We start from the raw sequence: 14,729 nt of genomic DNA on the forward strand, positions 1-14,729 counted from the left end.
TAACCTCAAAGTTCTCAAGTCTTCGTCTAGCACACTGGAATGGCGTCTATGATGGTGCATTAGAAAGAACGCCAGGGCATTTTTCGAGAGAGGTAACTCAGGCCTCTTAACGGAGCACCAGAGATTGCTAGAAGGACCTCTACAATTCTGGGTCCTCTGCAAATAAAATTTTAGAGCCCTGACAGGACACAGGGTTCTCTCAGGTTCTTGTCCAGTGATGTCCGTCAAGCCCTTAATTTCGAAGGACCTGGGCCAAGGGGAAGACGGGTTCTCATTCTTAGCAAGAAAAATAGGGCTCAGAGAACAGACAGCATCAGGGCCCCTGAAACCTATAATCTTGCTGAACGCTGAGTTCACTAACTCTCTTATGTCGCCAGAGCAGTTAGGAAAATAGCTTTCTTTGTTACATCTCTGAAGGAAGCAGAATTTAAAAGGTTCAAACCTCTTCGACATCAGGAATTTTAGAACTATATCTAAATTCCCACGAAGGTAACAGGGAGGCTACCTTAGGCGTCTCAAAAGACCTAAGAAGATCATGAAGGTCTTTATTGTCCGATAAGTTCAGGCCTCTATGCCTGAAGCCGTTGACAGCATACTCCTATAGCCTTTGATGGTAGGGACTGCCAGGTTCAAATCCTTTCTCAGATATAAAAAGGAAGTCCGCTATCTGGGAAAAAGAGGTCGTGGTGGAGAAATTCCCTTAAGTTTACACCACCTCCTGAAAATGATCCACTTGGACTGGTACACTGCGCTGGAAGAGGCTCTCCTGGCGTTAGCGATCGCCTTAGCCACTGGTCTAGAAAAACCTCTCGCTCTGAGCAACTTCTCGATAGTCTGTATGCAGTTAGACTCAGAGCGGGAAGGTTTTTGTGGTACCTCTCGAAGTGGGGTTGTTTGAGAAGATCTGTTCTCAAAGGAAGCGTTCTTGGATAGTCTACCACGAGAGACATGACCTCTGGGAACCATTCTGCTGAAAGGCCAAAAAGGAGCGATTAAAGTCATTCGTCCCTTCTGAGGCTACAAACTTTCTGACGACTTCCCCAGAATCTTGAATGGGGAAAGGCGTACAGATCTAGACCCTTCCAGTCCCAGAAAGCGTCTATTGCTAGGGCTCCGGGTCGAGAACAGGAGAGCAGTAAAGGGGCAGCCTTGTGGTCCTTGAAGTCGCAAAACGTCCACTAGGGGACGTCCCCAAATTTCAAAGATCCTGACACTTCTGCGTTCAGAGTCCATTCTGTTGGCAGAAGCTGATGTTGTCGACTGAGAAGGTCGGTGCGAACATTCTCGACCCCTGCAACAAAACGAGTGAGAATCGTCACCTGGTGAGAATGTGCCCAAAGCAGGATCTCTTGGCGATCAAGAACAGGGACCGGGAATGAGTACCTCCTGTTTCTTGAGGTGCGCCAGGGTCGTGGTGTTGTCGGAGTTGACTTGAATCACCCGACCTGCAACTTGATTCTGGAAGAACTGAAGAGCCAGGAAAATCGCATTCAGTTCTTTGAGATTTATGTGCCAGGACACCTGTTCCCCTTTCCAGGTGCCTGACACTTTTCCCCCTAGTGTCGCTCCCCATCCCGACATGGACGCGTCGTGGAAAACAACACTAGGTCGGGGCTCTGAAGATAGAGAGACCCCTTCTGCCAACTTTACAGGATCGAGCCACCACCGAAGATGGTCCTTGACAGAGAGAGATCCTGAGAGACTCGTCTAAGTCCTCCTTGTTCTTCCAGTTGTCTGCAAGAAAGAACTGTAGGGGTCTGAGATGCAACCTCCCCAGAAACAAACTTCTCCAGTGATGAAATGGTCCCCAGCAGACTCATCCATTCCTCACCGAGCATGTTTCTTTCCCCAGGAAGGCTGAAACTTTTACTAAGCAGTGCTGCTGACGGTCCTGGGATGGAAAGGCTCGAAAACCCGCTGAATCCATCCGAATCCCCAGATAAAGAATGGACTGAGAGGGGATCAGATGCGACTTCTCTAAATTCACAAGAAGTCCCAGGGACTTCCGTCAGTTCCAAAGTCGAATGCAAGTCCTCCAGACACCTTTGTTCCGATGTGGCTCGGATGAGCCAGTCATCTAGATAGAGCGATATCCTTACTCCGGCAAGATGAAGCCACCGGGCAACGCGTTCCTCATCAGGACTGTGAAAACCATGGGAGCTGTACTCAGACCGAAACAGAGAGCTCTGAATTGGTACACTCTTCCCTTCAGGACAAACCTCAAAAACTTTCGATTGAGGATGAATGGGGACATGAAAATACGGCGTCCTGAAGGTCGAGAGAGACCATCCAATCGCCTGGTCGCAGTGCATTGATAACACGACTGGGGCGTCTCATTTTGAACTTCTCTTTGGCGACAAAGTTGTTTCAGTCTGCTGACGCCCAGGACTGGTCTCCACCCCTGACTGTTTTGGAACCAGGAAGAGGCGGTTGTAAAACCTGGAGACTCCAGATCCAGGACTCGCTCTATTGCTCTCTTCTGAATCATATCTTCCAGCAGATCTAAAAGGATCTGTTGCTTTTCGGTCGGTAAGAAGGCGACAGATCTCTGGGAGTAGAGGACAGGGGTTTTGAGGAACAAGGATCCTGTAACCTTTTTGATCACATTGAGGACCAGGAATCCGCCCCTCTTACTTTCCAGGCTTCCGAAAACAGGAGAAGCCTGGCTCCTACTGGTGTCTGGAGGTGAGAAAAGTCACTTCTTGCCCCTTTGGGAAGAAGGGGCTCCGCCTCTGGAGAGACCTCTTCCTCGCGAAAAAGGTCTAGAGGAGGAAGATCTCCCACGAAAGGGCTTCTGTCTCTTCGGGGGAAGTCCTTGCGAAGACGTAGAAGGGACACTAGGACGTCTGGAAGATTGAGCAAGGAGATCCTGAGTAGCCTTCTCCTTAAGGCTGGAGGCGAGATCCTTGACAAGCGGCTGGGGAAGAGATGGCTAGAAAGAGGGGCAAAAGTAACTCAGCCCTCTGAACAGGAGAAACTGACTTGGCAGCAGAAATTGCAGTACAAAGCCCTCTTCTTTAGGAGGGTTGTACCAAAATGAGAAGCCAGTTCATCAGCGCCATCCCTGACGGCCTTGTCCATGCACGACAGTACACTGGACAGCTCCCCAGAGAAATAGAGTCCGGACTACGAGTCCCAAGTCCAAGGCCCCCAAGCACCAGTCCAGAAAGTTAAAAACCTCCATCGACTTGAAGAGGCCTTTCAGATGGTGGTCGGTTTCAGAAAGAGTCCAAGACACCTTAGCTGAAGAAAGAAGATACCTCCTTGACGCATCCACGAGGGCTGTAAAATCACCTTGAGAGGAAGAAGGAACTCTAGAGCCAATTTCCTCTCCGTCTCATACCACATTCCCGCTTTCCCGCACAATCTAGACGGGGAGAGCGAAGGAAGATTTCCTTGAGACTTCCTATCTTCCATCCACGCATTGACCCTCTTGAGAGCTTTTCTTGTAGCCAAAGAAGTCTTCATTTTAGGAAGCAGGCGATTTCTCACCTTCAAGAAGCTAACTGCGAAGGAGGGAAAGAGGAGCAGAAGGCTGAAATTTATCAGGAAAAAGCTCCTTAAGCATACTAGCCAAAATCCTGTAGTCGGAGAAAGGCGAGAGGGGGCTCTTGTTCAGCAGAGTCCGACTCCTGAGACAAATCCGCCTCTTCGACAGGAGCGACAGGAGAGTCTTCGGGGCTAGAGAGAAACAAAGACCTTTGGGTCCAATTCGTCCCAGAGACCTCTTCTCGTGGGAAGAAGCAGCAGAAAATTCAGGAACAACTCGTACAGGAGCGTCCTGCGAAAGGCGTCCTGATGAGGCGTCTGAGGAGCGTCCTGATGAGCGTCCTGACGGCGCCCTGCTTGAACAGCAGCCGGCGCCCTGAAGAGCGTCCTGTCTTACAAGCTGCCGGCGTCCTGGCGAGAGTCCCGGCGAGCGAGCGCCGAGCTTCTTGACGAGAGTCTGGAGAGCATCATGCAGGGATCGGGAAAACGAGAAGCGTCCTGGTGGGCGTCCTGCGAGCGTCAAAACGAGCGAAGCAGGAGGAGAGGCAAGAAGAGCGTCTTGGCGCGAACTCTTACTAGCAGCAAGCCCGAGCTGCAAGAGGGCGCCCTGATCAACCAGCGAGTCACGGACGGGCAAGGAGAGCTGATGATCCGCGGAGAACGAAGAGGGTGACCGAGAAGCCGCAGGGGAGAGAGACACACGAAGAGAAGGAGAGGGAGACCTCTTAGATCTTTTAACTGGCAGCGACAAATCCTTGCGGCGTCACGAGGTTGCTTCTCCTTAGCAGCGAAGGGAAGCTAACTGCCGCTGCATATCTTGGATAAGACGCTCGAAGGAGAGGAAGCCCTCTCAGGAGAAGGGCTGCTCTTATGAGAAGAAGAGGGAGAAGGAGACGTCCTCCTCCTTCTACCAAGAGCGACAGGGGCTCTCTTCTTGAGTGCGGCTGGGGCGTTCAGCAAGGTCCTCCTCCGAAGAAATCCTGGTCCTCTTCTGCGGGGGCAAATCTGGCAGCCAGTCGGGAGAAGATTCTGAAAGGCACGAGAAAGAGAGAGAAGCGTCCTCTTCAACGCGGCTCCTCTTGAAAGGACGAGAGTCCAACCGAGAACGTGACCCCTTAAGTGGAGAGGCCTCGGAGGGCGAAAAGCAATCCTTAAGGATCCGTCGCGCGAGCACGATCCTTGGCAGCCTGGGAGACGTCAACAAGGCCTGCGCGGGGACGCCAGATCGGTGGGGTCCCCGTAACCCTCTTGCGGCTTCGACATGCCCATTCCCTAAGTCCTGGGAGTTCGGCAGAGGTCTGAGACCTAGAGGCATTATAGGGCCGATCTGCGCGCCCCTCCACAACACTGGGGATCACTACACTTCACTGCACTTTCGATCGCCAACACCTTAGACTCCAGGTGCAATGGAGTTCAAAATCTGCACAAGGGCATTACCTTCGCAGACGCAATCACAGGGTTAGAAGGCGACTCTACAGGGAAAGGAGAAGCATTAGTAGGGTTAACAGGAGATAATTAACACCTGACTCCCACCTACCGACACACTCCTGGAGGAAGACCTCCTTACACGATCACGCTCTAGCTTGCGAGCGTAAGAATCGACGCCTTCCAATCAGAATCAGGCAACGATTCACACTCCTTTGCAGTGATCATCCAACATACAGACATGCCCTCTACATCTCATGCATACTGTGTGAGGGTCTACCGAAGCTTTCGGTAGCCTCACATACACTCCTGAACAACACACACCCTGAAACTAGCAGAACTAGATCCAGACATCGTTCAAGGAAAAGCCAAAACCAAAATCAAAACAGTCCAAAGAAGCGTATGCCTATCCACAAAGCCAAAGTCCAAATACCAAAAGACAATCAGAATACTTAGTGGAAAAAGTTTACAATCCAACAGCGGAGGTACTGACAACAGGTGTTGACAATACCGACAGAGAAAATCTGAATAGAAAATGGAATGGTTCTGATACCGCCTCCCAGCGGCGGGAATGGGTACTAACCACCTGGCCCATCTGCGTGTGCCGTAAGTTTTGAATTTCTGTCGGTCCTTTCGGAGAATACAGCTATATATATATCTGTCAGGTAAGTGTCATGAACAAATCTTTCTTGACATGAATAATAACAAAAACAATAATGGTGGGGAAAATGATGAAGAAAAAATGATATTTTAATGATAAAATAAGGTTTGTTCATACTTACCTGGCAGATATATATATAGCTGTATTCTCGAAGGTCCGACAGAATTTCAAATTTCTGGAAACACGCAGTGGCCGGTCAGGTGGTTAGTACCCATTCCCGCCGCTGGGAGGCGGTATCAGGAACCATTCCATTTTCCATTCAGATTTTCATAGTGCCGTTGTCTCCTGAGGGAGGTGGGTGGGCACTACGAATATATATATCTGCCAGGTAAGTATGAACAAACCTTATTTTATCATTAAAATATCATTTTGTTCATGAAACTTACCCGTCAGATATATATATATAGCTGAATCGCACCATTGGAGGTGGGCAGAGACAGCATAGGATTGAGAAACAAAACAATGTAGATGATTACACATCTTGGTTCTTACCTTTTAGCATAGCTGACTTCGTGATTACTGTCACCCAAGTCTGCGTCTGCTTTACTGGAGTTTCCAACGAGGTAGAGACCTATATGGTTGGAGAGTTCCAGACGATCTGTCAATGAGGGACGTGACCACTATGTGCCCAGATCGTAGCCCTCAAGAAGGAAGCAAAGAGACAAAAATAACCACCTGACCTACCAAACATCGTGACTAGTTAAAAACTAAGGAAAGGAAGACTGCCCCACAGTCTACCCACAACCATAAAAACACAACCAAAAATTTTAAAACTATTCCTAACCATACATTAAAGGATAGGATGGTACTGCCTCCTTCTCCCAAGATCGCACCAGCCAAACGTAAGGTCCCAATGAACAGCAAGACTCATACACTGTTCTTACGTCCCTTAGGTAATGAGAGGAACACAGAATGACTCCTCCAAAAGGTGGCATTCATAATATCGTTCAGAGCCATGTTCTTTTGAAAGGCTACTGACGAGCAACAGCCCGAACCTCATGCGCTTTAACTTTCAAAAGTTCAAGTCACTCTCCTGACAACTCTTATGCGCTTCTTGAATGGTGGACCTCAAGAAGAAAGCCAGCGCATTCTTTGACATGGGGACGTCAGGTCTTCTCACCGAGCACCATAACCTGTCTGCAAGACCTCTCGACTCTTTAGTCTTGTTCAAGTAGAATTTAAGAGCCCGAACAGGGCAAAGCAGTCTTTCTGGTTCCTGGCCCAGAATACCCGCCAAACCTTTCAATTCAAAGGACTTGGGCCAGGGGTGAGACGGGTTCTCATTCTTGGCAAGAAAAAGACGGTTGGAGAGAACACACTGCATCGTCTCCTTTAAAACCAACTGACCCGATATCGCATGAATCTCACTGATTCTCTTTGCAGTAGCGAGAGCCACTAAAATAAAGTCTTCTTTGTTAAGTTCCTCAAAGAAGCAGCATGAAGGGGTTCAGGGGCTTTGCATCAGGAACTTAAGAACCACGTCCAAGTTCCAAGATGGAACCAAAACTGAGGCACCTTAGTCGTCTCGAAGCGACCTAATGAGGTCATGGAGGTCCGTATTGTTGGCGATATCTAATCCTCTGTGTCGAAAGACCGCCGACAACATACTCTTATACCCCTTAATAGTAGAGACTGCCAGCTTCGAACTTCCCTAAGGAAAAGAAGGAAGTCTGCAATCTGGCTCACAGTGGTCGAGGAAGAGGAAATCCTCTGCAAAGTAGTACACCCACTGCCGAAACGCCCACCGATTGATAAACTGCGATCGAGGATGTTCTTCTGGCTCGCGATCGCTCTTGCCACCTGCTTGGAAAAACCTCTCGCTCTCGCCAGCATTTCGATAGTCTGAACGCAGTCAGACCGAGAGCGAGAGGTTTTGATGGTATCGTTCAAGTGGGGCTGTCTGAGTAGATCTGGACGAAGAGGTAACACCTTGGAAAGTCTACCAGCAGCGACATTACCTCCGAAACCACTCCTTGTAAGGCCAATACGGAGCGATCAGAGTCATCCTCGTATCTTGCGCACGACGCTAACTTCCTGACCACTTCTCCCAGGATCTTGAAGGGAGGGAAAGCGTAAAGTCCAGACGAGACCAGTCCCAAAGAAGGGCGTCTATTGACACTGCTCCTGGATCCAGGACAGGAGAGCAGTAAAGTTGAAGCCTGTTGTTCTTTGATGTTGCAAACAGGTCTACTAAGGGACGGACCCCATAAACCCCACAGTTTTGGCACACTTCCTGGTTCAGAGTCCACTCTGTCGGGAGCAGTTGATGACGGCGACTTAGCAGGTCCGCTCTCACGTTCTGAACGCCTGCTACTTAACCTCGTCAAGATCAGTAACGTTCCTGGAACTCGCCCACAACAGGATCTCTTTCGCAAGAACGAACAGGGAACGAGAATGAGTGCCTCCCTGTTTTTTCAGGTAAGATAGAGCAGTGGTATTGTCCGCGTTCACCTGGACTGTGCGACCGGACACTTGATCTTGAAGAATCGAAGGCCAGAAAATCGCCCTAATTCCTTCATATTGATATGCCAGGCCACCTGTTCCCCTCTCCAGATGCCTGACACTTCTCTCTTGCCCAGTGTTGCTCCCCACCCGACATTGACGCTGGCCGGAGAACAACACTAGGTCGGGGTTCGGAAGGCTGAGAGACACGCCCTCTGAAAGCCTCGAGGATCCAACCACCACCTGAGATGCTCCTTCACTTGAGGGAAAGTTTGAGAGACAACTCGAGATTTTCCTTGTCTTCCCAGTTGTCTTGCAGGAAGAACTGAAGAGGCCTGAGATGTAGTCTCCCTAGGAAAACAAACTTTTCCAGTGAGGAAATGGTCCCCAGCAGACTCATCCACTCCCTCACCGAACAGGTTTCTTTCCCTAGGAAGGCCAGGACTTTTTTTGAGCACAGCTGTTGACGTTCCGGGGGACGGAAAAGCCCGAAAAGCCACTGAGTCCATCTGAATCCCCAGATACCACGATGGACTGCGTTTGGGGTCAGGTGTGACTTTCGAAGTTGACCAGCAGGCCGAGTTCCTTTCAGGTTTAAAGTTGCTTGAAGATCCTCCAGACACCTCTCCTCGATGACGCTCAATCAGCCAGTCGTCCAAGTAGAGCGACACACGTACGCCTGCCAGATGCAGCCACCTTGCTACATTCCGCATGATGACGGTGAAAATCATGGGAGCTGTGGACAGGCCAAAGCAAAGAGCTCTGAATTGATACACCTTTCCCCTCAAGACGAACCTCAGGAACTTCCTTGACTGAGGATGTATCGGTACGTGGAAGTACGCGTCTTGAAGGTCGAGGGATACCATCCAATCCCCAGGTCTTAAGGCTCCTAGAACAGACTGCGCCGTTTCCATCTTGAAAGTTTCTTTCGCGACGAAGCGGTTCAGGCTGCTGACATCCAGCACAGGTCTCCAACTTCCCGACTGCCGGGACCAGGAACAGCCTGTTGTAGAAGCCCGGGAATTCAGGTCTCACGACCTGTTCTATTGCTCTTTGACGAGCATTTGCTGCAGCAGGTCGTATAGGATCTCTTGTTTTCCTGGACCGCATTTGACGGAGAGAGGTCCAAGGGGCGAAAAGGCTTAGGGGGGGAGAAAGGAAAGGGGATCTTGTATCCTTTCTCTAACACCGAAAGGGACCAACTGTCTGCCCCTCTCACTTTCCAGACTTGGAAAACGCAAGAAGCCTGGCACCCACCGGTATCTGGAGGAGAATCACATCACTTCTTGCCCCTACCTCTAGCAAGGGCTCTACCTCTCGAGAGGTTCTTTCCTCGAGAAGAAGGCTTCGAGGATGCTCCGGCACGTAAAGGGCTTCTTCATCTTGGGAGAAAGTTGCGGTTTGACGTCGTCGAGGTCACAGGAACCGCAGGGCGCCGATGACTGAGCCAACAGGTCCTGTGTGGTCTTCTCTTGCAAGCTTGCAGCGATGTCCTTTACCAACGGCCGGGAAAAGATGATTGGAAAGGGGAGCAAACAACAGTTCTCCTTTCTGTGCTAAGGAGACGGACTTCGTGAGAAGCCGAAAGAATAGAGACCTCTTCTTGAGCACTCCTGTTGCAAAGTGCGAGGCCAATTCGTCAGAACCATCTCGGACCGCCTTGTCCATACAAGACAAGACTCAAAAGGTCCGACAAAGGAGATCGAGTCCTGACTCGAGACTTAATGTCCAAAGCTCCAAGACACCAGTCAAGGAAGTTGAAGACTTCTAACGTCTTGAAAAGGCCCTTCAAAAGATGGTCCATCTCCGTAAGAGTCCAGGGAATCTTGGCCGCCGACAGATGAGCCCTCCACTGAATCAACGAGCGAGGCGAAGTCTCCCTTAGATGAGGAAGGAAGACGTAGCCCAAGTCTTCTCCGGTCTCATACCACATCGCCGCTTTTCCCGAGAGTCTTGAAGGGGGAAGGGCGAAAAGAAGACTTTCCTTGAGCCTTGGAGTCCATCCACAAATGGACTTTCTTGAAGGCCCGCTTAGTGGAGAGCGATTTAGTCATTTTCAGGAATCCCGAGCTTTCCTAGACTTAGAAGAAGTCAGTTGAGAAGGAGGGGAGAGGAACTGCCGGGCAGAAACTTGTCAGGAAACAATTCCTTCAACAGCTTGACGAGGATCTGGTAGTCCGACGATTTGGGACTGATCCTTCAACTCATCTTCAGACTCGAGACCCTGAGTCTATCTCCAACATCGGGCGGGAAGAGCAGAGAGAAGTTGGAGAGGAAACACGCGCAGGGACCTCTGCTTGGAAGAGGAACTGGCGTGCAAAGCAGCTGGAGAACCAGGAACCACACGAGAGCCGACAGCAACGGCAGGTGGAGCGCCTTGAAGGGGAGTCAAAAACGCCCATCGGGCGCCACGCCTGGCAGCATGACGAGCTTCTTGAGCCGCCCAGCCGGGCGTCACGTCTGGCAGCATGATCAACGTCATAAGCCTGGCGGCGTCATCAACAAAATGGAGAACATGACGTCTAGAACGAAGGGAGGGGAGGGCGTCCTGGGGTGACGCCAAGACGATCCTCCCAACACCCTCTGGGGGGAGAGTCTAGGGTTCCTTTCCACGACGAGCGAGGGCGAAGCAGACGAAGGTGACGAACGAGGAGCAGGAGAAGGAGACCGTCTAGATCTCTTCACTGGAAGTCTAACATCCTTCCGACGAGGACGGGACCTGGACTCTCTCTGCAATGAACGAGGAGAGTTGCTGCTGCATGGTGGCAATAAGGGTCCTCGTTGGTGAGCGCCTCTCTCTGGAGAATCACGGAACCTAGAGGCAGAAGCACGAGGCGCCCTAATCCTTTCTCTTGATGAGGAGAGCTCTTGGCGCTCAAAAACGTCTTCTTGGGATGACGTCCGTACTTCTTTTTGCGGGGAAACGTGATCCACAAACTCTGGCGAGGAGCACAGAGTAGGAGAGAGAGGACGTGGCGTCCTCCTCCCTAAAGCTTCTCTTAAGAGGGCGAGAGTCTATCTGACGGTTCCAACCCCTGCGTGGGAGGACGTGTCAGAAGACGAGTGGAAAGCAGTCCTTCAGGACCCGAACACGAGATCGAGCCTGGGCAGCCTGGGAAACGTCTTCAGGACCTGCCGAAGGGACGCCAGACCGGTGGGGTTCCCGTCACCCCTCCTTCGGCTTTCGACATGCTCTCTCCCTGAGTCCTGGGAGTCCAGCAGAGGTCCAGGCCTAGAGGCATGATGGGGCGGTCTGACGCCCCCTCCACTGCACTGGGGGCACTAGTCACTTCACAACACTTATCTTGGAGAGCTGACACTTTAGATTCTAAAGCACGAATCGATTCCATCATAGCGGAAAGCATATTAGTCTCCACTGGCACGATCTCAGGGCAGGAGAGACAAAACCACAGGGTTAGGATCTAAAGGTACAGGGAGTTAGGGGCCGACATCAACACTTCCGAAAGAGAAGCACTCCTGGAGGAAGACCTCCTCAGTCGATCACGCTCCAACTTCCCCTCACATATTTATCATACGCTCCCATTCATTTTCAGACAAAGAAGCACATTCATCACACCTATCATTCAACATGCATATATGCTTCCTACAGTTAGAACAAATAGTGTGAGGGTCAACCGCAGCTTGCAAACTCACCTTACATTCAGACATCACACACGCACGGTAACTTCAGCAGAGCTAGACCCAGACATAATGATAATCTAAATCAAACCCAAAGAAAAGTCAAAAAAGCGTATGCCGATCACCGATCCAAAGTCAAAATACCAAAAGACAATGAGATACTCAGTAATCTAGAAAAAGCAAATCCTATGACGGAGGTGCAGACAACAGTTGTTGACAACACCGGCGACAGAGAAAATCTGAATGGAAAATGGGAATGGTTCCTGATACCCGCCTCCCAGCGGCGGGAATGGGTACTAACCACCTGACCGGCCACTCGCGTGTACATGAAATTTGAAATTCTGTCGGACCTTCGGAGAATACAGCTATATATATATCTGACGGGTAAGTTTCATGAACAAAACAACTACTTGCAAAATGCAGCAGGACAGATAACTCGTCAATACAACAGGCAAGCAGTTAAGGAAAGGCTTGAATGACAAGCAGGGACTTTCAGCTATAGCAATTTCAACGCTTCAACAAGAACTGTACCATAATGGGTTATCCCATACAGAATGGAAGGGTTTCTACATAATCACTCTAATGCAAAAAAAAAAAAGTATACTAGTAATAAGAAAGTAACAGCATGTAGCGGCCCCAAAGGCATCCCAACATAAGACAGTAAATACACAGACAAAATGTAAAGCTTAAAAATTATGAAATTTACTGTTGAAATTTACCTCGACGATGGCACCCTCTGGTGGAACCATTTCTTCAGTGACTTCTGCAGGACATGTTTTCCCCGAGACTTCGCCTTCATTGCTGCTATCATCATCCTCCTCATCCTCATCATCAGCGAGATCTATGACCTCTGGTTCTTCTTGTTCTTCTTGTTCTTCGTCACTCTCAAGCAATATGACAGACTGGTCTTCTGGCCTTGAATCTTCCATATCCATGCATACAATCTGTGCTGAGGTCTGGCCAGAATCTTCATCGACAATATGTACAACAGGAACACTGCCGTTACTGACTCCTAATCATCCTGAAAATCATACCTTTCTTTTGAAGAAAATCACATACACCAGAAATTTTTCAGGTAATTTGTATACAAACCAGAGCCTTTTATGTAAGAGTATTCCTCAGCATGAGCTGAAAATCATTTGAGAAAACAGGTAACTTGGTAGTTAAATAAAAGTAGGAGGAAGAGTACCATGACCAAGCACTCTTCCTTCAGCTAGGTGGTTGATGTCAGTTATAAAAGGTCAAGGTTTATATACCTTTACAAATTTGGTATTTGTTTCTAAAAGAATTTGGTATTTGTTTCTAAAAGAATACAAGCCAAACCATTGTCTTTCATGTGGAAGGGTTCTCTAGGTGGGAAGATAGTCTCTAAACTGATTGGTAAGTTGAATCTCTATCCATAAATGCCAAGCTCCCAGTAATATCAAGAGCAGGGGAGCAAGACTCCTGTAACCTACACATTACACAACCTGGCACAAGGATGCAAACCTGATAGGGCCTCAAGCTTGAGTGAGATGCCTCTGAACTCTCATTTTTGGGGGAAACTTCAGAGAACCAACTGCTGCCGTACAGACAGAGTCAGGTAGCAAAGATCAAAAGGCAGCTGTTACCTGGGTCAACTGAAGGCTTCAGATGAAAGCTTCACCATCAGCTCCCACTTCAATGAAAAAAAGAGGGAGGGGAGTCGCGCACTGTGAGCCAAGCCACTAAGATAGGATGCCCAATTTTGAAATCTATCTGCATCACATCCTGTCCAACATGAATACTGCCTTGTAGAGAAAGGAAGAACGAAAGGGAGAGAAAGATAGTCATTCACTCATTCAGCCTCCAGCCTCGAGCCAAAAGAGTACCTTGGGCAAGAAGCTTTGTTCAAGAGGAACTTGTGGCGACCATCAACAAAATAAGTTCAACAAAGGAGCAGTGGTTGCTTTTATGGTAACAAATGTGTCCAACAATTCTGCCTGAAGAAGTTTCGAAGGAGATGAATCCTCAGGCCTTAACAGATTCTGTAAAGCAAAAGTTGGATCCTCTCCCAAAAGAAAGGCTGATACAAGTCTGCCTTAGTAAGCATTCTCAGACCGTGGACATGAAAGATCAAACAGGATAGTACTGATCACTAAATAAGGAGCCAAGATTGACTCATAACCACTAAGAATCATGGTCCACGTCCCCATGCCATTTCATATGGCTGGCTCAAACTGAACTAGCAGAGGATGTAGATGAATTCTCAAGTTGCTATTTTGTACATATATGTAAGGAGTTCCGGGAAAACCAAGCACCACCCAAGAGTCCACACGATTACACATATGCAGATCACAATAACCAGCGGTATAGTTATGTGCTAACCTTTTGCACATAAACCTTCTGTCCACACCCATACAATCTCAGGATCATGCATGCAAACATCAAAAGTTCTGGCCAAACTAGAATGATCGAGCATGATCATGGCAAAATGTTGCAAATGAAACTTCAGGCAAGAAGGCAGCTCCAACATTTCTCTTTAAACTTTGGCAGGAATAAGAACAAGGGGAAGAGCCAAGAACAATCCTTGTGTCTTTGAAGGAAACTGGGAGAGACAGGTTCACATGATGCCAAGAGAACCTGGTGTCATCCCTACCTATACATCCCCCAACCCCGTAGGTGAATGAACCCTGTCACAGATCCTTGAAGAAGAAAGGCACTCACTCAAAATCCAACCAAGCTTCTCGTGAGAGGGCTTCTGGAAACACCTCCTCTTCTTCCCACAGAAGGAAGCAGACACAGAAGATGAGGAAGATGAGCTCAACAATGACAAGGAGGAGGAAGCAGATAGGCTCCTGCGTTTTTTCATCTTACTCCGTCCAGAGTCTTCATCTCCTAAGCTACAGTAGAAGTGCCTAGACAGGAAATAGTAGAGGAGTGGTATCAGAGGGGAGGAAAAGTATAGGTAGATTACATGTTCAGTTAGGAAGAAGTCTAAGGCTTTCAAAGAACAGAAGGTGAGACATGTGGAAGGTGCCAAGGACTGATATACTGAAAAGGAAAAGAAAAGGAGACTGAGAAGGTATTGGGCATAGTCCCTGGAAGAGATGCA

The 14,729-nt window shown here is 49.0% G+C and overlaps 1 protein-coding gene across 7 annotated transcripts in view; it reads right to left on the reverse strand.

Moving 5' to 3' along the window:
- The window catches only part of LOC136825790 (tyrosyl-DNA phosphodiesterase 2-like), a 46,730-nt gene that overhangs the window by 23,648 nt on the left and 8,353 nt on the right, over positions 1–14,729 (reverse strand). For all 7 annotated transcript variants that reach the window (XM_067082695.1, XM_067082697.1, XM_067082698.1 and 4 more), the window contains exon 2: positions 12,376–12,677. In XM_067082695.1, the coding sequence (XP_066938796.1) occupies positions 12,376–12,591 (216 nt within the window). In that variant the 5' untranslated portion in view covers positions 12,592–12,677. The remainder of the gene's footprint in view (positions 1–12,375; positions 12,678–14,729) is intronic.

The sequence above is a fragment of the Macrobrachium rosenbergii genome, chromosome 39 (assembly GCF_040412425.1).
Source record: "Macrobrachium rosenbergii isolate ZJJX-2024 chromosome 39, ASM4041242v1, whole genome shotgun sequence".
In the NCBI taxonomy this organism is placed as follows: domain Eukaryota; kingdom Metazoa; phylum Arthropoda; class Malacostraca; order Decapoda; family Palaemonidae; genus Macrobrachium; species Macrobrachium rosenbergii.